The sequence below is a fragment of the Colias eurytheme genome, chromosome 3 (assembly GCF_061535395.1).
Source record: "Colias eurytheme isolate Ceu_HAF_F1 chromosome 3, ilColEury1 Martin Lab GWU primary, whole genome shotgun sequence".
NCBI classification, from domain to species: Eukaryota; Metazoa; Arthropoda; class Insecta; order Lepidoptera; family Pieridae; genus Colias; species Colias eurytheme.
In genome coordinates this window covers 3,748,599-3,770,132 of record NC_142982.1, presented here as the reverse complement: position 1 = coordinate 3,770,132, position 21,534 = coordinate 3,748,599, and the positions used below count along the sequence as shown (strand labels likewise).

The following is a 21,534-nucleotide window of genomic DNA, read 5'->3' as shown; positions in this document are numbered from 1 at the left end:
ATCTCCTCCACAGAAAGCTACAACTGTAACTAAGAACCGGTTTGGTAACCTACCACTCGATCCAAAAGAGGACATTACTGTTACAAAAATCCTTAAGCCTAGCAAACCGCCTCCTATAGTTTTGAGTGGCATAGAAGATATTAACGAATTAACTAAACTCATTGAAACAGTTAGCCATAAAGAAGAATATAAACTGAAATTAATAAGCAAAAATATTCTTCACGTACTTATTAAGACTTCAGAAGACTACAAGAAAATTATTCAACTTCTCAGAGATAATGGCCTCATAGGGCACACTTTTACTCCTAAAGACGCAAAATGCTATCGATTTGTCATTAAAAATTTGCATCATCTCACTCCGCTTGAAGCTATTGCTAAAGCTGTTGAAGGAACCAATAATAAAGTAAGAGGTGAAATTATCAATGCGCGATATGGCCCAGACAAGAAACCAACAACGACGTTTTTCGTCAATATTGAACCAAGTGTTAACAACCCTTTGGTAAAAAAGATTGAATATATTGCCCAACAAAAAGTAAAAATTGAAGACCATCGTAAATCAAAATTTATTGTCCAGTGTCAACGTTGTCAACAATATGGTCATTCAAAAAATAACTGTATGAGACCATTTAGATGTGTAAAATGTGGTGAAGGCCATAAAACCTCCGAATGCAAAAAGAAAGATAGATCAACTCCAGCTAAGTGCGCCTTATGCTCCTGTGATCACCCTGCTAATTACAAAGGCTGTGAAATATATAAAGAAATTTTAGCCCGTAGGAACAAAATCCCTACGCATAGCTCCAAACTCTCCTCTCAAACAAAACCAAGAGAAAGGACAAATCTCGCTAGTCTACCCACCGCCCAGAACCACGTTGACTCTGATAAGTTTAGTAACAACCGGAATAACACATACGCTGATGTCGTCAAAGGTACACCGCCCCGTCTGCAACAACCTCAAACCGTCCAACAATCTAATTCCATATTAGAAGATATACTTGCCAAACAAAGTGAGAAAATGGATCTCTTAATTACACAAATAGGTTCTCTCGTAGGACTTATAACCACACTCATCTCAAAACTTTCAAAATGACCTGCTTACGTATTGCCACATGGAATATCAATGGACTTGCTCCTAATGCTAATGAACTTGAGATTATCATGAGAACTAACAAGCTCGACGTCTGTCTTATTTCAGAATCCCACACTACGTCAAGATCGCGTATCTGCATTCGGGGATACTGTGTTTATTTCACTTCGCACCCTGACGGTGGAGCTCATGCTGGGACTGCAATCGTAATTAGAGATAATATAAAACATTGTCTTCTCGGTCCGTGTGAAACCACCTACCTACAAGCTACAACCATACAGATAAATGATAAAACTGGACCACTTATCCTCTCAGCGATATACTGTCCACCCCGTCATATCATTAAAGAGAATTTGTTTACTGAATTCTTCAAAGGATTAGGAGCACGTTTCATAGCTGGCGGTGACTGGAACGCAAAGCACTCATACTGGGGATCGAGACTGGTAACTCCCAGAGGCAGGGAATTGAAAAATAGTGTTGTAGCCAACCATCTGCTTACTATGTCTACAGGAGAACCTACATATTGGCCCACTGACACAAATAAAACACCCGATCTTCTAGACTTTTTTATAACAAAAGGTATATGTCAACAGAATACCTATACCGAGTCAAGCCTAGATGGATCTTCCGATCACACACCAGTAGTGTTGACTGTGGGTTCAACTGCCTTATTCCGAGACACTCAGAGCTCTTATTTAACTAATGGAAAAACAGACTGGAACTGCTTCCGTAAACACCTTGAAGACAATGTTAATCTTAAGCTCCCACTTAAAACTGCTGAAGACGTGGAGCATGCATCACTTCATATAACCAACCTGATTCAGGTGGCAGCGTGGATAAGCACTCCTACCCTGAAAGAGTCACATACAGATATTTTGATTCCACTCGAATTACGCGATAAAATAAGAGAAAAGCGTCGCCTTCGACGAGTTTGGCAGCTTTCTCGTAACTGCGAGGATAAAAAACGGTTAAATAAATCAATTAAAGATCTTAAAAACCTTCTTAGTATAACTACAAACGAATCCGTCAAACAAAGATTAGAAAACATGTCTCCTAGTGCTCATGGAATACATTCCCTTTGGAAGGCCACCAAAATATTACCACAACCCCAACAGTGTTCTCCACCAATTCGGAACGGGAACACGTGGGCTCGTACAGAAGCAGAAAAGGCAGAGACATTTGCCCGTTATCTCGCTGAAGTGTTCAAGCCGAATGAAGCGGAAACCCCTGAAGACCCTGAAATAGATTGTTTTCTAAATCAAGATTTTCAACTTTCTTTACCAATAAGACCTACTTCTCCGAGGGAATTATTGAAAGAGATAGCCGAACTAGACCCAAAAAAGGCTCCTGGGTTTGATCTGATTACTCCAAAGGTTGTCAAAAAGCTTCCTAGAAAGTGCATCGTGTTTTTAACTTCCCTTTTTAATGCAATCTTCAGAACATCTCATGTACCAACCATCTGGAAAATTTCAGAAGTAGTTATGATACACAAACCCGGAAAGCCAGTCAACGACGCCTCATCTCACCGTCCTATTAGCCTAACCCCGATTCTGAGTAAATTGTGGGAAAGGATTACTCTTACCCGGCTACGTTCATTCATCGATTCTGACGAAGTTATTCCTGATCACCAGTTTGGCTTTCGTACGCGACACTCTACAATAGAACAAGTACACAGAGTCTACCACACTGTGAGACACTGTCTAGAGAAAAAAGAATACTGTTCGGCTGTTTTTCTAGACATCCAACAAGCATTTGATCGTGTATGGCATAAAGGATTACTGTACAAGATTAAAAAACATCTTCCACATTCTTTCTATACCTTACTGGCCTCATACCTTAGAGAGAGAATGTTTCGTGTGAAACAAGGAGACGCAAGATCTGCTCTATACAGCTGCCATGCCGGAGTACCCCAAGGCTCGGTTCTTGGTCCTACTTTATATAATATATTTACCTGCGATCTTCCTCAGCTACCAAATGTTACAATAGCGACGTATGCTGATGATGCAGCGTTTCTGGCGTGCAACACCAATCCAGAGGAGGCGAGTAATTTGCTGCAAGTTCAACTTGACCACACTAAGGAGTGGTTAAACAAGTGGCGTATAAAAGTTAGCGTCCCAAAATCTCACCACATTACGTTCACTTTACGACGCGAAAACTGCCCAGCACCCAAATTAGGTAACAACACCCTACCACAATCAACCTGTGTCAAATACCTGGGTTTCTATCTGGACAGAAGGATGACATGGAAAGAACATATTAAAAATAAGCGAAATGAAGTCAATTTCAGATTCAGAAACTTACTTTGGCTTCTTGGGAGGCAATCAAGTCTATCCCTGAGCAATAAACTAAGAGTCTACTGCTCTGTAATTAAACCGATTTGGACTTATGGAATCCAGTTGTGGTCATCAGCCAGCAAATCAAATATAAACTGCCTACAAAGAACACAGAATAACATTCTCAGAGTGATATCTGCTGCTCCATGGTACGCCCGCAATACAGAAATCCACGAATATCTGGAGATGCCTACAATCACAGAAGAAGCAAATCGCTTTACAACAAAATACAAAGATCGTTTGACATCCCATCCAAACCCACTATCACACATACTCCTACAGCCTAAAGCTATACAAAGACTGAAGAGAGCCGACGTGCTCCCTAATTAAGACGAACTAAGGCACTGGCCTTAGCTTCGCCCAATCGTCCACACATTTCAACCGATCTGCTTATAGTTTTTCTGACTGATTGCAGATATGTAACATCAAAAAAAAAAAAAAAAAAAAAAAAATTTTTGCTTGCACGTATAATAAAGTGAATCCTAGTACTTTTAAAAAAAATAGCAAAAGGCACATTTATTTTCGTTCACTTAATCGACGGGGAAAATCATTACAGTCATGGAAAATGATAAGTAACAAGTCAATTCTTAATTATAATCACAGGCTATAATGACAACAATGGTGCGCGAGCGCCAACACGGGCCCGTAGTGGAACTGTCCCGGGTAGCCGCTCGCCGCGCCCGTCGTGGCGGTACGGGGCTCGCCGGGGCTGCGGGCATGCGCTCCGTGTTCGGGCAAATGGTTGCCCGACTACCTGCGCTTACACAGGACGCATTGGCGCTGCCGCATAGGGTGTGGAAGGTCAAGTTTGTTGGTGAGTAGGAGGGGTTTTATCCCGTAGTGGAACTATCCTGGTTGGCCGCACGCCGCGCACTTAATTTATTCATTTGTGAATGAATAACAAAATCTACAATTTATTCGTACTGCAATTTATTTTCCTTTAAATCATAAGCTTATTGAGCTTTCTAATTTTGTAACTATCTATGAACCGAAAAGTATAACTTTATGCATATATTGTCTGAATGAATTTTCTAAAATTACGAACTACATGATAGTGTAATAAATTTCATACGATTTAAACTTCTTAATATCATTAAGGTGAGAGCGTAGACGACTGTGGCGGCGGATACAGCGAGAGCATAGCGGAGATGTGTGAAGAGTTACAAAACGGCTCCTTGCCGTTGCTAATGGCAACGCCTAACGGGCGTGGAGACGCGGGTGCCTCACGTGATGCCTTCTTGCTCAACCCCACTGCTAATACACCACTGCACCTCAATTGTTTCAGATTCTTAGGTGGGTGGTGATTTAAAATAAATATGTTGAATGGCTCAAATATTAATCTACATTTATTGGCTAAATGTGAGACACACAATTGTATTTATATAAATGAAAATTCTTCAATTGTTTGGAAATTATGCATGTTCTACTTGAAGATAAATTGCTTTTTTTCGGTGATCATTTGACTTTTATTTTGTCGGATGTCGCTATTTTTCGAAAAATCAGTTATCCAATTTTTTTTGGTTAAAATACTCCTTTTCCCAAGTGTTAACGTATTACTAACGTAATTATCCTGCATGCAGGTGTACTAATGGGTATTGCCATTCGTACCGGCTCGCCGCTATCTCTCTCGCTGGCGGAGGGCGTGTGGCGGCAGCTGGCGGGCCAGCCGCTGCGGCCGCAGGACCTCGCGGAGGTGGACAAGGACTTCCTGCCCGCGCTGCTGTGCATACGGGACATGACGCCCGCTAACAAGGTATGTTTTGTGCCTTGTAAGGTGGTAGGGGCGATAACGTAGGTGTGGGTCGAATAATTGGGTCGTGAAAATTAAAGTGAGATGGCTATAGAGGAGAATATTTTGGTATGTTTATACTTTTTAATTGTCCAAAAATATTTTTATTTTACAAACCTTTCTAGCAGTTGGGCATTTTCCTTTTCTACACATGTTTAAAAATATCAAATGATATTTTTGATTGGTGATCTAATTTAGTTTTCATTTCCTTTAGGAGCTTCAAAATCTCGAGCTGCCATTTTCCATACCATCAGCAGCGGGTCATGAAGTACCACTGTCTACGCGACACAAGAGAGTCACACCGGATAATAAGGATGAATACGTGCAATTGGCACTTCATTATAGGTACCTACGAACATCTATAATACTTTTCCCATAACAATATTTTTGAAGTGAAACTTCTTTATCGCGTTGAGAGTAAAATTTCAAGGTCGCGTCATGCCAATGCCGTCACGTCATGGAGTAAGGCGACGATTTTAGTAGCTTTGAATCTTTCCTAAGAAGTTTCACTTCTGACACATGTGCTAGGCATACACGATCCTTTTTATATTATGGTACTTCTGTTGTATAGTACTCAACTTACTATTGTGTGTTTTAACTATACCTACAGACTGCACGAATTCGACGAGCAAGTACGTGCAGTACGCGACGGGATATCGCGCGTGGTGCCCGCACCGTTGCTCGCATTGTTCACAGCCAGCGAGTTGGAGACGTTAGTGTGCGGCTCGCCTGATATACCCGTGCAGACGTTGAGAGCTTCAGCTACGTACAAAGGTAATATGAAGTAAAATAATCCATTAAATTAATTTCAAGATTTAAATTACAATATTTTTTGTATTTCTTGTTTTTTGTAGAAAACTCGTAAAATTTCAAGAAGTAACAACATTACTCGAATTTGTCTTCATTACTTTAATTTGGTTGTAATGTATAATGTAATGGTTTTTTTTTATATTTTTTCTCAATTTTTTTTTCATTTCGTTTACACGACCAATAAATGTGTCTCACTATTTCGTTTGCACGGCAGGCGTGGAACCGCACGCTCCACTCGTGCAGTGGTTCTGGGAAGTGATGGAAGAGCTGTCGGGCGGCGAGCGCGCGCTGTTCTTGCGCTTTGTGTGGGGCCGCACGCGCCTGCCGCGCGCGCCGCAGGACCCGCGCCAGAGGGACTTCGTGCTGCAGGTATTATCGATATCGGTACCGATACCGATACCGATACCGACAAAATGTATACCGGACACCGATACCGGCTACACCATGGCCAGTCCTAACTTGTGCTGGGACTGTCACTAGTGTAGAGCAAGTAACGTTATTTTGCTTTGCTATTTATTTGGTTCTGATAGAAGAGCTTTTGTAAATGACAAAGGATGAGCTGTCAATGATCATCTTAGTTAAAACAAAAGATTTTTTATTGATCCTTCAGGACACTACGTTATGTTTTTAATATGATTTCTATTGTATAGGTGCTAGACAAATATCAGCCGCCCGACCACTTCCTGCCAGAGAGCTATACATGTTTCTTCCTTCTCAAGATGCCAAGATATTCTTGCAAAGCGGTTTTACGAGAAAAACTACGGTAATTAATTTATTTTACAGTAAGAATATTTTTATAACTAGCTACTTCTCCCAGTTTCACCTAGGTAAACACAAAATTTCTACTTTATAGCCAAAGACGCGAGTTTAAAGTCTTCCTCATAAAAAAATTGAATTCACTCAAAAATTTTTTCTCAACACAGATACGCAATCCACTTCTGCAAAAGCATAGACACGGATGAGTACGCGCGCGTGGCTCTAAGCGCGGCCGAAAGAGTTTCCTCCGAAGAGTCGGACACAGAAGAACCGGCCCCTACAACCACGGCTCCACCGCTCTACAGCATGACTAGGACGCCCACGTGGCTGTAGGCACGAGGCATCTTTTGTACCATTAGCTTTTATGGGCCCGGATACGATGCGTGAGACGGAACGTGAATGGGAAATAACTAGAACTTGTATGGATAGAATTTTGGAAATTGAACCCAGTGCAGATTCGAGAATATAAAAAAGTGTATGAAAATAGTAAATGATTGTAGTGGAGATTTTTTTAAAGTTTAATCCTTATCAGGATTTTTAAATCTGGAAACACTTTTTATTCACTAATTTTATCCATCATTGACGTACTATAAACAACTAGAAAGAGTCGCTTATTACATTTATTAGTCTTTGAAATCACTAACCCGTTTCGTGTTAGTCACTTCAAAGACTAGGCTCATTGAAAAATTCTGCAATGTGTAGGCAGAGTTTTTCTATGGACAATTTTGAACGGGATTTTAAGTTGATGTTTATTTTAACACAATTATATCAATACTATTCTGACTTAATTTTTAACTAAAATTTGATACCTGGATAGGGTCTAGTTATTTGATGTCCATTTTAAAAAACACTATGGCAGTCTAATAGTCTGTACGGAAATGTTCCTTTTCTGTTATATTTAATTTATTTAGTATCCCTACAGTATTATTTATATGTTATTGTCTTTTATATTGTGTATATGAATTGTATAATCAATAAGATTTTTATTATTTTGAATTGGCTGATATTATATTTTAACCTGCAGCTAAATCGAAACTTTTTCTATAGCATTCTATGAGATTTAATATTGTTTGTAAACCTACTTTTTATTTTTTACTTGAAGGTAAATAATTCGGGACACCGTTATGATACAGAAATTAGAATAACTATATGTAGGAGTTTGATCTAGTTGTAAGTTTTAGCTTCCTTTTTATACTGCATTCCAACCAAGCGCATATGTATGCTTTGCAATGAATGTGCACATATATTAATATTATATGTGCTTATTGTGAACAAAATTTGAACAATGTTAAATAAAAAATAAATAAAAAAATAGGTTATCAATTCTTTAATATTTAGGAAGATCTTTAGAATTGTGACGGGTGTGGAGTGATAAGAGAGCTTATTGTGTATGAAGTAAGTATGGACCGGATTTAATACATAAGTACATTTATAATCTGTGCTTTATACGTCTTTAAATATTTGAGTTAATGAGACTCGATTTTTTTTTATTGTATGATAGGGAAGTGTGGCCTAAGATGGAGCGCGCTTCCCTAGAAGGTACCGGTTCACTCTTCGCTTGAATATAGCACAATCCCCCCTTTTTGTTGGAATTTAAAATTAAATGATAAGATTAAAATGATCAATTAAGAAAGGGAGTTATTTTTTATACATATTGCTCCTCTTCCTCAAGTCTTTAAGACTCACTTATCATTTCATAATGTGAACTATTTATTTTGTGCATTTCCTTTTTCGTTAATAGATTAAATCCACTATCTCTATACATCTATACACTAGTGTACCTAAACTACCAGATTTCTTATTCAACTATAATAATTGTGAGTTGTGACTGAATCTCAATTCTGCATACATTAAATACAGTATTAAATCCGGTCCAAAGTGACTCAGCTGTGATGTTATAACTTGGAATGTGGAACTGCTGATTTTGATAGACTTTTGATAAAGAACAAACGGTGTATGCTAGTCATTATTGGTGGCGAGTCATTACGGTATCTTTAGTATAGAAACAGTTCATTCAATATACCTACCTATGTTCCATAAAAGTTCGCAAATCAAATATGTATTTTTTTTTGTTATCTGTGCTGTTTCTTGAGGTTATTAGTAGGTAGCTATTCTTTCTAATAATCTCATAATTACCACTAGTATTTATAATCAGTAGATCTAAACCAACGCGTATTGCGTGCGGTGTGCGTACTCTTATGTGGTGAATCAATGTTTGTGGATTTTATAGAATCGAATTATGTAGTATTATAACCAAGAAGCTTATATCTAATACACTGGAGATTGCACTATGACCATTAACTTGTAACAAGAAAATATGACGTTGAATGACGCCTGTATGTTTTTTATCCCTTTCACACCTAACTTGGCAAGTCATATTTTCTTGTTACAAGTTAATGTTCATACTGAAATCTCCAGTGTATTAGATATAAGCTTCTTGATTATAACCCATAACATTGTCATAGAAATACGAATTATTAAACTAACAATATACCATACTCATACTATATTGCTTCATAGTTCTGGTGCTAGTGCTTCAATTAGTCTTATTCTTAGTGATAGACAGCACAAAATATACTATTAGAGTTTACTTTGGCTATAATTCAGTTAGACCAACGTGGTGTTATTTTGTAGACCCAATTCTCAATATTACAACGTACAAAAATAGTTTCAATGTTGCTTAAAACCTTACTAGGTAAGTAATTGTGTTTTAGACACATTATGATATTTTTTATCTAATAAAGTTTGATATTGTTTGTGTATAAAAACGAAATGGGAATATGAGAAATGGTATTTTTAAGAAAATCAGCACCACAAATATGTATATCAAAATTGAAAATACTCATTTTCACTAATTATTCTTGTATCTGGATATGATTATCACCAAAGAATGTTATTTGTGTACACTTTACAAGATCTGTAATTTTTCGATTGTGCTTCTGTCCAGCGCTGTTTCTATATGTAAACTTTAAAAATAAACTAATATTTATTATTTTGTCTTTTATTTTACATAAATACCCTACCTACCTTTGTATTGTATTTATTACCTTTTTGCCACTTTTTTTGTGAAATAAAAGGTCTTTGTGATTTCAATGAAAATGTACCATAACAAAGATTCTTTCAAACAAGCAATATGCATAATCAATAAATAGTAGGTATTAGACATGTGTTGTTTTGTGATTTCTTCTAATTTAGTAATGATTCTGTATATGTTACAAACATAATCTTTTAACATAAATGTATGTTTTAACATAGATTATAAAGATATCTCATTGGGATTATAACTATGTGGTGAAACAATACAACTTTTCTTCTAAGAAATACTATTTCAACATAGTTGATAAAGGAATTTTAGGACAAGTGTTTAGAAAATTAACAATACTAGATATTTCTGAGTTTTACATCATTTTTATTTGCACTATCATACACTGATCAAAAGAAACCATATTATCACTTAAATTAACAATTTTCATGAATGTTCCTCACTATTTACTTTGCGGGTGCAGCCTTCTTTGGCTTCAATGCAAAGTATAATATCACAACTCCAAAGAATGCATAGGTGGCTTTTGCTGTCTGTAAAATAAAAAATATATAATGAATACCAAAATCAGTACATAAATTCAAGTTGCTCAATATAAAGTTTTAGCAAATTTATTTTTTGTTAGTGTTCTAATGAGGCTGATCTATTTTTTTCCAAGTACTTTTTGAAGGAGGAGAGGCAAAATTTGGATCTATAAATTCCTCTGGACTTGACAGACGAAGCAAACAAATTATGATAAATTTTGTATCCAAAGTATTAAATTGAATTTATGCTGTGATACATACGTTGGCTCTGCCTGTATTTGTGTAGCTGTTGAAGTATTTTGAAAGTCCCTTAAATTGGGATTCATCAACTGGTTCTCCGGCCATTCTGTAACATGAACAAATAACTTTTAAAACATCGTCAGTGCAATTAGGCTAGGGAAAACTTATTTACTGAAGATCTTAAAGTTTCCAGGCCTATTATAACACTCATAATAAATATAAATCATACCTGTAAAATCTTATGTAATAACAACCTGAAAACGCAAAGTAGTCGGCTGGTGGAACAGAGAATGACAATTGACAGATATAATATGTTCGTGCAAACGCCACAATTGACATTGACAATGACATTATCGATTAGTTTATAGACGCATTCAATACAATAGACGCCCACAGTGAAAATCTCATCAAATTTACTCGTTGGAACCACAGAGCAAGTAATATGTTGGAACTGTAAAAATATAATGTACCTACCTATGCAATTTTGCATTGTTTAAGATTTACCATTACAAAATGAATTTAAAAACAAGTGGACAGCAAATTTTTAATATTTTCACAAAACTCATTCTACTTACTTTAATTGAATAAAATTGTATGTTCTTTTAATATTGGAGATGATCTATTTCGTGGGTGTTTTCTTCGGTGAAGATTTAAATAATTTGTAGTATACATAGTATAATGCCAATAATCCATACGTTGCTTTGGTAACCTAGATTAGAGAATTTATTTATTAATTATTAATTTCTTATATCTTCAAAATATTTTGTAATACAATAATTATGTACAATATAAAAAAGAAATATCTTCCCAGATGAACTTCCCATTTACAATAAAAACATTACAAATTAATACGAATGGTTAAAACTGTATAATACAGTCATACTAACATTAGCTCTCCCTCTATTTGTTTCACTGTTAAAATATCTGCTTAAGCCTTTTAATTTAGGGTCGTCTTCTACTCCTCCAGCCATTTTATAAGCGAATTTAAGTTTATAAAAATATATTAGGATAAAAATATGATTGATTTTGATTTGATCTGAAGTTTTGTTACCTTTAACAGTAATAGGTATTTATGTCAAAAGCATTTTTTTAATGCTAAATTTGGCCAATTAAAAAATGACATTGTACTAATATGAGTTTTAACTATAGTAGGTATTCAACCTGTGTATTCAACCTTTTTTATTGTAAGAGCGTTTTCACATTATCCGACCAACAGCAAAAAAGCAAAAAAGCAGCAGCCGCCCCTCTTAACTTTCTACGGCGCACAGTTTTGAGTTTGGGAACCCCTGCACTAACCGATAAAAAAAATAAAAACCTATCTAATTAAATTCTCCTATTTAAATCCCTTGTACCAATTATTATTAGTGTAGAATAGAACCTAATGAGGACACAGTCGAAGTTGATTCAAGTCGTATTTGAGGTCATGCTAAAATAAAACAAAATCGTTACTTTGAAATGCATTTATTAAATAATATTTAATATATTCATGTATTTGATAAACATCATCATCAAAAATAAAAGTATTTTTATTGAAACCAAAAATAAGTATAATTTGTATAGAGAATAATCATCCATTTCCAAATTCGCTGTTTTTATATACTTGCGATTTATTAAAGGAATATTTTATTAGTGATCTTTTGTATATCTTATTTCAAACTCTTTAATATATTTTGGTTAATAATACCTACTCAGATATAGTCTATAGAACACAGTAGAAAATTAACACGCCTAGGAGAGGGCTCCATTATTTTCTACTTTAATATCTATTAGATCTCTCCCTTATAGTTGCCTAAAACTTTATCTTATAAATTTGCATCCACATTTTATGAAAGTACTCTTTGTAAATTTAAAACGCACTGATTACAACAATACCACAACACATTATAAAAACGTTATAAAAATATTTTTCTTACATAATATAATTGTGTTAAGGACTAGCTTTTATTTACGCCTATATACATATTAATTAAACACTAAAATCTCAAAAGCTCTGTCTGAACAAAAGTTTAAGTCAAATTTTTTTATAGCAATAAGATTGATAATTTGGCTTCACTATCTCTTAAATGAGTACTACAATACACCAGTAGTTACAACAGCACAATTTCTTATTATTAAAATATCAATTTATGCACTATCATTAACTATAGCTATTCACAAAATTAAGCAAAAAGTAACATGTGATTTAAAAAATCAGGCCAAAAAGAAATGAAATGTATCAAAAATAGTATTAAAACTATTAGTTTAAATAATTTGATCATCAAGTATGATACCAAAATAATAATTTACATCTGAATACTCAAATATGTTTAATTAACAATCTTACGGTTTTTAAAACTTTATTTCTATAAAACCTTCAGGTTACAGCTTATTTACATTTGAGCATCAGAAAGTCAGAAACTTATTCTTAATACTTCACATGGTAATCATTTTTGTTTGAAAAAATTGTTACATAAAAAATTAAGTACATAAACAATTTGAGCACCTATATAATAATATAATATATTGCGAAACACATTGGCAATCTAGTCTTAAATTAAGTCTATGTAACTAGAATTACCATATTTTAAAATACAGTAAAATCACAGTTGAAATGAGGACCAGTCCGTTACTGGACATAAAATACACTGATCCCTTATTATCTAGTACTCAGAGACAAGGAGTATTTCCTTCTATATTAAGAGATCTTCTTCCCAGTCTTCCTTCTGTCTCTCGGATATAGATATCCTGGGATGTGTGATTTGCTTCAATTCATCATGTGTGCGTGGTGGAATAGGATTGTCACTAAGGTCTACATATTCGAGGGCGCGAGATCTCGCTAATCTATCGACATCCACTTCTGTAAATAGAAAACATATACATTTTTAATGAAGCAGTTAAAAGTATACAACTTTAAAAATTATAAATATTAAAATAATAATTTTTCAATGTTTTCAAAGTTCTAAACTACACCAAATCTAATTTATTAAATTGAAAGACTTTTGACACATACTTTATGCACTATATAAAAATAAGTCAAGTACCAATAATTTGGTTGTGATGTGCGAGCAGAGTGTGCAGACTAGGACACTGAAGGGCAATGTGAGGTAGGGCTACAAAGGAATTGTGCGAGATGTCCAGCCGCTCCAGGCAGGCCAGAGTACACAGCTCATCAGGTAACTTTGCCATTTGGTTATTTGATAGGTTCAAATCTGAAATAAATATTAATGGTTATCGATGATATCTACCAAATTTAGGTTATTAGATTTAACTAAGTTTTAATCTAGCAAATCCTAGTAATATAATGGAATATATAAATAACCATTAGTTTTTAATTTCTAAATATGCAATACTAGCATAAAATAAAAAAAAAGACAATATTCAAAATTATGCCAAATTATATTTTTGAATTGATATCAAATTTAAAACTTATGAAAGATTTATGGAACAAGACTTAGTTATATAAGAAAAACTTATATAAGAAAAAACACACACAAGATATTGCAACAAGCATACCTGTAATAAGGCTAAATTTAACAGTAAACTTTGGTGGTATTTTTGTAATTACATTTCCACTGAGATCACAGCTCTTCAATTCTGTGTGTCGCATTAAATGATATACTGCATCAGGGACTTGCATTAGTTGACATTCTGATAAATCTGAAATAAAAATAGGTACAAATTAACACAAAATATTACATGGTCACATTGTAAGGTGTATCTTATTGTGTGGAAAGTGATGAAGGTAAGATGCAGGGTCAGTACTCAGTAGGTAGTAGTGGCGTTCGAAACGTAAAATCAAGTCCGGTATAATTAGTACTTATTTAGTTTATTACCTAAATTTTGTGTTTCTTGGGCTTCTTCACACCTAAGAATTACCCTAGTTACTGCTGAAGCCATTATTCGGAATCTACGTTTTAGCACAATTAGAATGTAATATATAATAGCGCCGTTTCACAACGGGATTTCAACGTGGACTATACCCAATGTTCTTATAACGCGTATAGTCCAATGTTCTATTAATACATTGTTCCAATTTTACGTGGTGTTGTTTCTCCAAGGCTATTTGCTTTTAAAGTTTGAACTCCAAGATCGTAAAATATTTCAAAAATGGAATATTTTATTTGGAAAACGTATATTCGTGTATTATTTTAAAATACTATTTCAAATTAAATTTAATACATGCATAAATAGTGCAAAAATAGAAAATACTTAGAAATATTTTGAATACTTTTGAGTTTTGTTTTTAAATTTGACAATTGACATATTATGACGTGATCACAGATGACAGAACATACGTGATCATTGCATGACACAGTGACCACAGAGCAAGTAATAATAATAATTAATGTACACAATAGAACTCACAATAGAACATTTGAATTTTTGCTTTGTCTGTCTCTGTCTTGTTTTATTCTATAGTTGTTGGAAAATTAATGTCTTAAAACAAAAAAAAAAAAATCTATTTTTGGTTCATTTCATTCAAAGATTTGTTTATAACAAGTTTATAACATGGAGTAGGTACCTAGCTATGATTAAATCTTAAAAACTACGCAACAGATTTTGTTGCAGTTTATTAATTTTAATAGATAGAGAAGAGATGGAGTGATTCAAGGGGAAGGTTTAATTATCTTTAGCTTTGTTTATATTTTATGTATTTTGGCAGCACAATAAAGAGTTTAAATAAATAAATAAATATCCGCAGATACTGTACTATTTGTTTACAGCGCAAACTGGGTAGACGTGGGGCAGACGTTTCGGGACAGACAAATAGCAGAAAGCGACTTTGTTTTATACTATGTAGGGATGATATTATATCAGAATTCAGAATATACCAGGGCCAAGCTTTGCAGCCTTGGTTCAATAATTTTCACATGTTCAGCAATTGAATCCCAATTAAACCGTTTTTGTGCCCCCGAAATCCCGGAGGTTTGCTAGTTAGTTAGGTAGGGTCTTTAGGGTAGGGTATATACTAGATATATCACCACCTTATCACAACATTGTCATCACAGCTTCCGCATGTTATTACGTATGTAACTAGTCATTCATATTGTTCTTATATATGTGGTAACCAATGTAAATAACAATGTTGCAGCACCGGGTGCATACTTACTGCATAGATACTATACTACAATGGATGGATATAAACATTTTTTGTTACAAGACGTTTTTGAATGGCTCCTATATATTAATAGAGCCGATAGTTAATTAATTAATTTTAATTTCAAACCAATAGGAAACTAGAACACTGTCTTATTTTTTAGACCAATAACATTTGGGTAGAAATGATGAAAGAATGAGTAAAAATAACGTAATGCGATAGTTAGTTACAAATTACAATGGTCTTAGCTGTTACTGTTACACAATTTTTACGAGCCATATCTTAGTGGATATTTGATTGCAAAAGATGAATGCAATAGTGAATAGAGAATACAATAAGAGTGAAATCTTGATATATGTATTAATTAATGTTATGATTATTATATACTTCCATGCATCTCATTTTAATTGAATCGATGTTTTGATTCAGTTCTCATTGTTCATTAAATTATATATGTATATTCAGATCAAATATTAATATGTATTATGTTCAGGAATAAGAATTGATCGAATATCTTTTTAGAAAGTGGTTACGTGATCGCTAGTTGTATTTTTATTGTAAGAGCGTTTTCACATTATCCGATCCGATATCGGATATCGGACGCCGATAGCCGATATCCGATATCGGATACAATTTGCCCTTTCACATTGTCCGATAAAATCGTTCCGATATCATCATGAGTGTTGCCAGAAATTTTTAGAGAAAACTAAACTAAATTGCCAGTTGATAAAAAAAGGTATAATTAAAAAAAATCAAATGTTATAAATCAAAGTTGTACATGTACATTAAAAATAACTACGATAAAGAAAAACAACTTCAAAAAAGAAAAGTAAAATGTAAAAAAAGATTTGATATCACAAATTACTGCATATTATTTAGATGTGCTATTTACTAAATAGTTTTGATATCGGTCATTTGTATAACATAATATACTTATGTTAACACATTATAAATATGTACTACAACCTAGTATTAGTTAATAGTTTTAGTAATACCATGGACGAATATAATTTATATTTGTCTATGGTAATACATATTAGTAAATACCTTTCAAAATCTATTAAATGTATTTTTAGCAAGACGTACCTAGTCATTTAGTCATTTTTTCACTACATACATTTATAAAAATTCATGTAGTACCTATGATAAATTTATTAAGTGATACAATCTTTGTTCACATTTTCTTTTCTTTTTCTTATTACACTGTAATATCCTAAAATAATATTGTCACTCGTTCAAATATATTTGTAATATGATTGTTGTAATTTCCTGTAAGTAAAGATACATAAATTATTTTATTGTCATAAACAATTATTTTAGAATTAAGAGTTTTCAAACTTTGTATTCTTTGTTGTAAATTCAAAATAAAAATAAAATCCCCTCCTTTTTTGAAGTCGGTTAAAAACAAAGCACTCAATGACAACAATACAATAAACAGCACAACCAACATCCGAGTAGGAGGAGGAGCGAGGCAGAATGAGATAAAATAAAGATGATAGACACTAATGTTTTCGAAGATAGATATTTGAATTTAAGAACGCATTATATTTTTGTTTACTTCAGTTCAGCCAATTGCCGTGTATTTTAATACGGCAAATAAAAATACCTGCCGTATAAATCGTATTTTAAATGCCTATAAATACTTAAATGTGTGTTTTCTTAATAAAAAAAGGTTTCTTTTAATAGAAAGGGTTTTAGGTTAAAAACAAAGAATATTTTTTTGAAGATTGAGCGCCCTATAAGACTGAAAATACACAAACTAGTGCTTTTTTGCTGTTGGTATACTGCCTTTTCGAAAATTGAGTTGGCAACACTGAACATTATCGTCCGATAGCCACTGGGAATATCGGTGTCGGCTCCGATATCCGATATCGGACCGGACAATGTGAAAGACAGGCACATATTTCATACATTTTACTTCCCTCCGATATCGGATATCGGCTATCGGCTTCCGATATCCGATATCGGATCGGATAATGTGAAAACGCTCTAACTCGGAGTCATTATGACGTAATGTGCGGTAGTTTAATATCTGTCCGTTAAAAGAGGCGCCAGTTAATATGGTTCATTAAAACTGATTTCATTTTATTTGTAGTTATTTCAGTATTTGTAATATTGTGGAATAGGCTTTGACAAACCCAAAATGCATTATAAAATTATTTTAGTACAATAAAACCAATATTATTCTAAATCTCGGCTATTGGAAGTTGAGTAAGCTGAGCAGGCAACATTCGCGGCTGCCGATTGTTTAAATCAGGCTAAATAACTTTGAGTAAATTACAGGAAATAGTTATATAACTTTACACATGCGATCGCTAAGGCTGATTCATTCGTTTCTAAATCCTTGTGATATATATTTAATTTTGGTATCATTGTAATAAAAATATCATAACATGATCAACTGTGGAACCTGCTCATTTTAGAAATCGCTTTAACTAATTCAATATTTAAAAATATAAAGATATCACTACCTAAGTCTAGATACGATCTACATTCTACATTCTATATTACGCAGGTGGGTAGGTATTATTTTAAATTTAATGCCCAGTGTGAGTGGATAATTTTAAATTTATTACCACAGTACATAATATTATATTTAATTTATACTATAAGACAAGACAAGTTTCACGTACCACATGTTAAAATTACTATTTATGTATTTTGACAAAGTGCATTCAAATTTATGGCTGTTATAAATCGAGGAAGTCACCGTCTCTTCAATAAAATATAACCTTTATACTTCTATTTCCTGTATGTACTTATGGTTTGTATGTATGTTCTACGTATTCTATACCTATACTGCATTCACATTGTAATAAAAACGAGGCCAAGCTACAATCGGATAAAGTACATGTTTGTTAAGTGTTTTTTTTTATTCGAAAAATCAGTGCTGTCCCCATTGTACCTAAATGCAAAGAAAAACTAATACGTTTTCTGATTCATCCCTGGCTACGAATGGGAACTCTCCACCTATATTTGAACACCTAGGTATACTAGACCTCCGAGATATTCCGAGAGACCTATATTAGCAAACCAAAAACAAATAAAATCTACGACCTACGTAAGTTCAGTATAAGCTGTGGTATAAGATTAATATTCGGCTTAGGTTAATGACTTCCTCATCAACTCTGCAGGTCAAGGTCGCTTAATATTAACCCACATGTCGCAAATGACTAGTGGAAAATTAAATTAATTATTCAACCTCTTTTCCACTAAAGTTATTAATTAATGAGCGCTTGTGTGCTAGTTTCTCATATCAAGACATTGCAAAAGTTACAGACCGCAACGACGTAAATTAATATTAGATAAGATAGACACGATTGTTACACAAAATTTTAGCATATCTAGGCTATTGAATGGGATCAAAATAAATTAAGTAGTTATCTAGTTATAATAGTTTAGTTAAAAAAAAAAAACAAATAAATATAAGGTACAGCTACTTGCTCTACCCTTATTACTCTACATTTTCATTGAATGATTACAATGAATTTATTTGCCGATTCTAAAAGGAAAAGTTGCAATGAATGAGTAGTTTGAGAGGCATTATGGGAACGTTGTTTACCTTTCGTCCGTGACGCATTTATCTTCCGTTATACAAATGTCTAGGAAGGTCTCTATTATATATATTATATGTATTTATTGTAATCATTTGTATTATTTAGGTATGTATCGTATTATTTGCGGATAATACAAGTATGTATAGAATAGAAGTAAGTATGTTAAAAAAAGATACTCTCGCTCTACATAAGTACCTAGTCACTTTCGCTAAGTTCACAGTTTTTATTTTTTTATTTATTTGTGAGTTTTGTATGAATGATTTTAATGTACTTTACAGGTACAGACCTAATTGGCTGTTTTCCTGTGCATCTTCACATCGACCGACAACTCTGATGATGGCGCGTCCCGCAAGTCTCGCGCAAATCATCATCGCAGGTGCTCTAGGATCGCCTTCCTCCGCCTCAGCGGGCATCCGAGTATCATTGTATTCCGATGGAGGCCTCATCACTGCACTTGTTTATCACCACTGCACTCCTCAGTTCGAGAGGTCACTGTGTTGCCACAACAACAGTTTTCCACAGGGGTCCAAGGTAACAATAAAACGTATTAGACGCCGTTCCGAAACGCGTAGCGCCTGGCTGAACGGCAGCACTGGTAAATATGAGCGCGGCGTAGGCAGCTTGCATTTATATCATCGCCAAAACAAAGAAGCATGGTGCGCGAGTGAGACGACAACAACAACAAATACCCATCTCGCTCGCACAGTCTGCTGCGTAGTTCAAGAGAGTTGGCTTTCCTCGCGGAAACACGTGGAAAATATATGGGAGACAGGGATAATACACACACATCCTCTGACAAAGAGAAATAATGGTCCAGTTAAAATAAACAATGGACCGATTTAGCAGGCTCCTTGTAATCTAAGCAGGCTCCATTGTTTTGTTTTCAATCGTTAAGAGCAGCGGTCGTGGCTACTTATCAGATTTTCTTTGTTATCATTTATATTAATCAATGATTTTATTCTGTACGATTGTTGCATGATAATTAATTATTGTTAGAGTGATGATCATGTTCAAAGTTACACAATAATAAACATTAATTAAATTAATAGAGCTACTGCTAGATAAAAGGTTACCTTATTATTATATGATAAAATCTGCATAAATAGTAAATCCTCTCATAGCTATGCTCTAAATCTAATTTTATCATGACTCGCCAGTCGCCATTGTCATCAGGAAGTAGAGTTCGTCCTCGTGACATTACTGTTATGTTTTATGGCGATAAATGGCAGATTTTTTCTTTATAATAGTGTATTGATATCCTTGTCTAGCAAATAGGTAGGTAATCACTAATCAGCTTTGAGTAAATCAGAGCACGGTGCACGATCCATCCTCCTATGGGAAAAGTCCTACATTCTGCAACTATATAGTTATGTGAATAATAGACAATATTTGGATACTTTAGCTGTGTACAAATTATTGAACCTTTCGATAACTGGATTGGAAATATATTTGGACAAAAAAATAATGGACACACAGTGGACATTTGCGTCATCATAAATTTCTAAAAACGTCAGCTTGCAATACTCTGTTTTAACTTTTAATCCGTTAATAAGACCTTGATTATTTATAAGAGTTAGAAACCGTATTTAATCTATAACTAATGGAAACTGTTCTTTCAAGGATTGGTTTTAAACAAAGTTTAACCGAATACTTATCTTTAAAATTGCAATAGAGATATTATGTAGAGCCCGTGTAGAGGAAATACAACAGAATATTATGTGTATTCTTATAACACGATATCGTACCTAATTAAAGAAAGGGGTCATTCATTAATTATTGTCGTAAAACACCTCAACCCTAATAAGTCACATAATATAAGACATAGCTAAACATTATTCAGGGTTTTTCCGTAATTTTGGTTAGTCATTCCTAGTTTTCACGCAACATGCAGGGTGACAATAAACGTTGGTAAGGTAGGAATAATGGATTTTTATTTTTTGATGCCACTAGTTTACATAGAGATATGGGGCATAATTTTAAAACGCAATAAGTAGGTACCTAGATCATAATATTTATCTGTGTTTAGGCCAAGAGCAGCTGATCACTAATGTATTTACGTCACCGTCGGTTATATTAATTGACGTCCACTGGGTTCGTTCAACGCACTGTTTTTATGTCTTGGCCAAACAGAGACGCAGAATTTCAACTTTGGCAACCTTGAAATCTTGCCAAAACTATATTCTAAAGTCCCGTGCCCCGATTCCATGTGATGGAGATATACACACATATTTATTTAAATTTAAATAAACAAGGAAATGCGGACAGCTATTTTAAATAAGCAGGTTTGCAATTGAAAGAAAAAAATACATTTTCATAAGTCATAG

At 34.1% G+C, this 21,534-nt stretch overlaps 3 protein-coding genes across 4 annotated transcripts in view; 1 reads left to right on the top strand and 2 right to left on the bottom strand.

The window, feature by feature from the left end:
- HERC2 (E3 ubiquitin-protein ligase HERC2) overlaps window positions 1-9,764 on the top strand; it is a 53,961-nt gene extending 44,197 nt beyond the window's left edge. The window contains exons 82-89 of the mRNA XM_090119442.1: window positions 4,021-4,231; window positions 4,516-4,710; window positions 4,998-5,170; window positions 5,421-5,551; window positions 5,817-5,980; window positions 6,231-6,385; window positions 6,667-6,779; window positions 6,940-9,764. Of these exons, the coding sequence (XP_089975568.1) occupies window positions 4,021-4,231; window positions 4,516-4,710; window positions 4,998-5,170; window positions 5,421-5,551; window positions 5,817-5,980; window positions 6,231-6,385; window positions 6,667-6,779; window positions 6,940-7,105 (1,308 nt within the window). The 3' untranslated portion in view covers window positions 7,106-9,764. The remainder of the gene's footprint in view (window positions 1-4,020; window positions 4,232-4,515; window positions 4,711-4,997; window positions 5,171-5,420; window positions 5,552-5,816; window positions 5,981-6,230; window positions 6,386-6,666; window positions 6,780-6,939) is intronic.
- Window positions 9,765-10,160: 396 nt separating this feature from the next.
- Window positions 10,161-10,895, bottom strand: LOC149909462 (ATP synthase F(0) complex subunit k, mitochondrial-like). Its single transcript, XM_090117483.1, has 3 exons — window positions 10,806-10,895; window positions 10,598-10,682; window positions 10,161-10,345 (listed from the first exon to the last, which is right to left on the bottom strand). The coding sequence occupies exons 2-3, from the start codon at window positions 10,679-10,681 to the stop codon at window positions 10,262-10,264; spliced, it is 168 nt and encodes a 55-aa protein (XP_089973609.1). The 5' UTR covers window position 10,682; window positions 10,806-10,895; the 3' UTR covers window positions 10,161-10,261.
- A 1,126-nt stretch (window positions 10,896-12,021) lies between these two features.
- On the bottom strand, window positions 12,022-19,822 carry Sclp (leucine rich repeat containing protein 20 sclp). 2 transcript variants are annotated; one of them, XM_090119433.1, is made up of 4 exons: window positions 19,497-19,822; window positions 14,069-14,212; window positions 13,597-13,764; window positions 12,022-13,412 (listed from the first exon to the last, which is right to left on the bottom strand). In XM_090119433.1, the coding sequence occupies exons 1-4, from the start codon at window positions 19,654-19,656 to the stop codon at window positions 13,246-13,248; spliced, it is 639 nt and encodes a 212-aa protein (XP_089975559.1). In that variant the 5' UTR covers window positions 19,657-19,822; the 3' UTR covers window positions 12,022-13,245. The 2 variants fall into 2 exon arrangements, with proteins under 2 accessions (XP_089975559.1, XP_089975560.1); XM_090119434.1 differs by lacking the exon at window positions 19,497-19,822 and adding an exon at window positions 14,389-14,788.
- Window positions 19,823-21,534: the final 1,712 nt, after the last annotated feature.

What these genes read in the sequence shown, in the direction of transcription:
- LOC149909462 (XM_090117483.1), bottom strand. Translation starts at nt 10,681, where the DNA reads ATGGCCGGAGAACCAGTTGATGAATCCCAATTTAAGGGACTTTCAAAA. An exon ending in CAAATACAGGCAGAGCCAAC is followed by an intron (nt 10,346 to 10,597) that starts GTATGTATCACA and finishes TTTATTTTACAG; the next exon opens with ACAGCAAAAGCCACCTATGC.
- Sclp (XM_090119433.1), bottom strand. Translation starts at nt 19,656, where the DNA reads ATGAGGCCTCCATCGGAATACAATGATACTCGGATGCCCGCTGAGGCG. An exon ending in TAAATTTAGCCTTATTACAG is followed by an intron (nt 13,765 to 14,068) that starts GTATGCTTGTTG and finishes TATTTATTTCAG; the next exon opens with ATTTGAACCTATCAAATAAC. An exon ending in ACATCACAACCAAATTATTG is followed by an intron (nt 13,413 to 13,596) that starts GTACTTGACTTA and finishes TTCTATTTACAG; the next exon opens with AAGTGGATGTCGATAGATTA.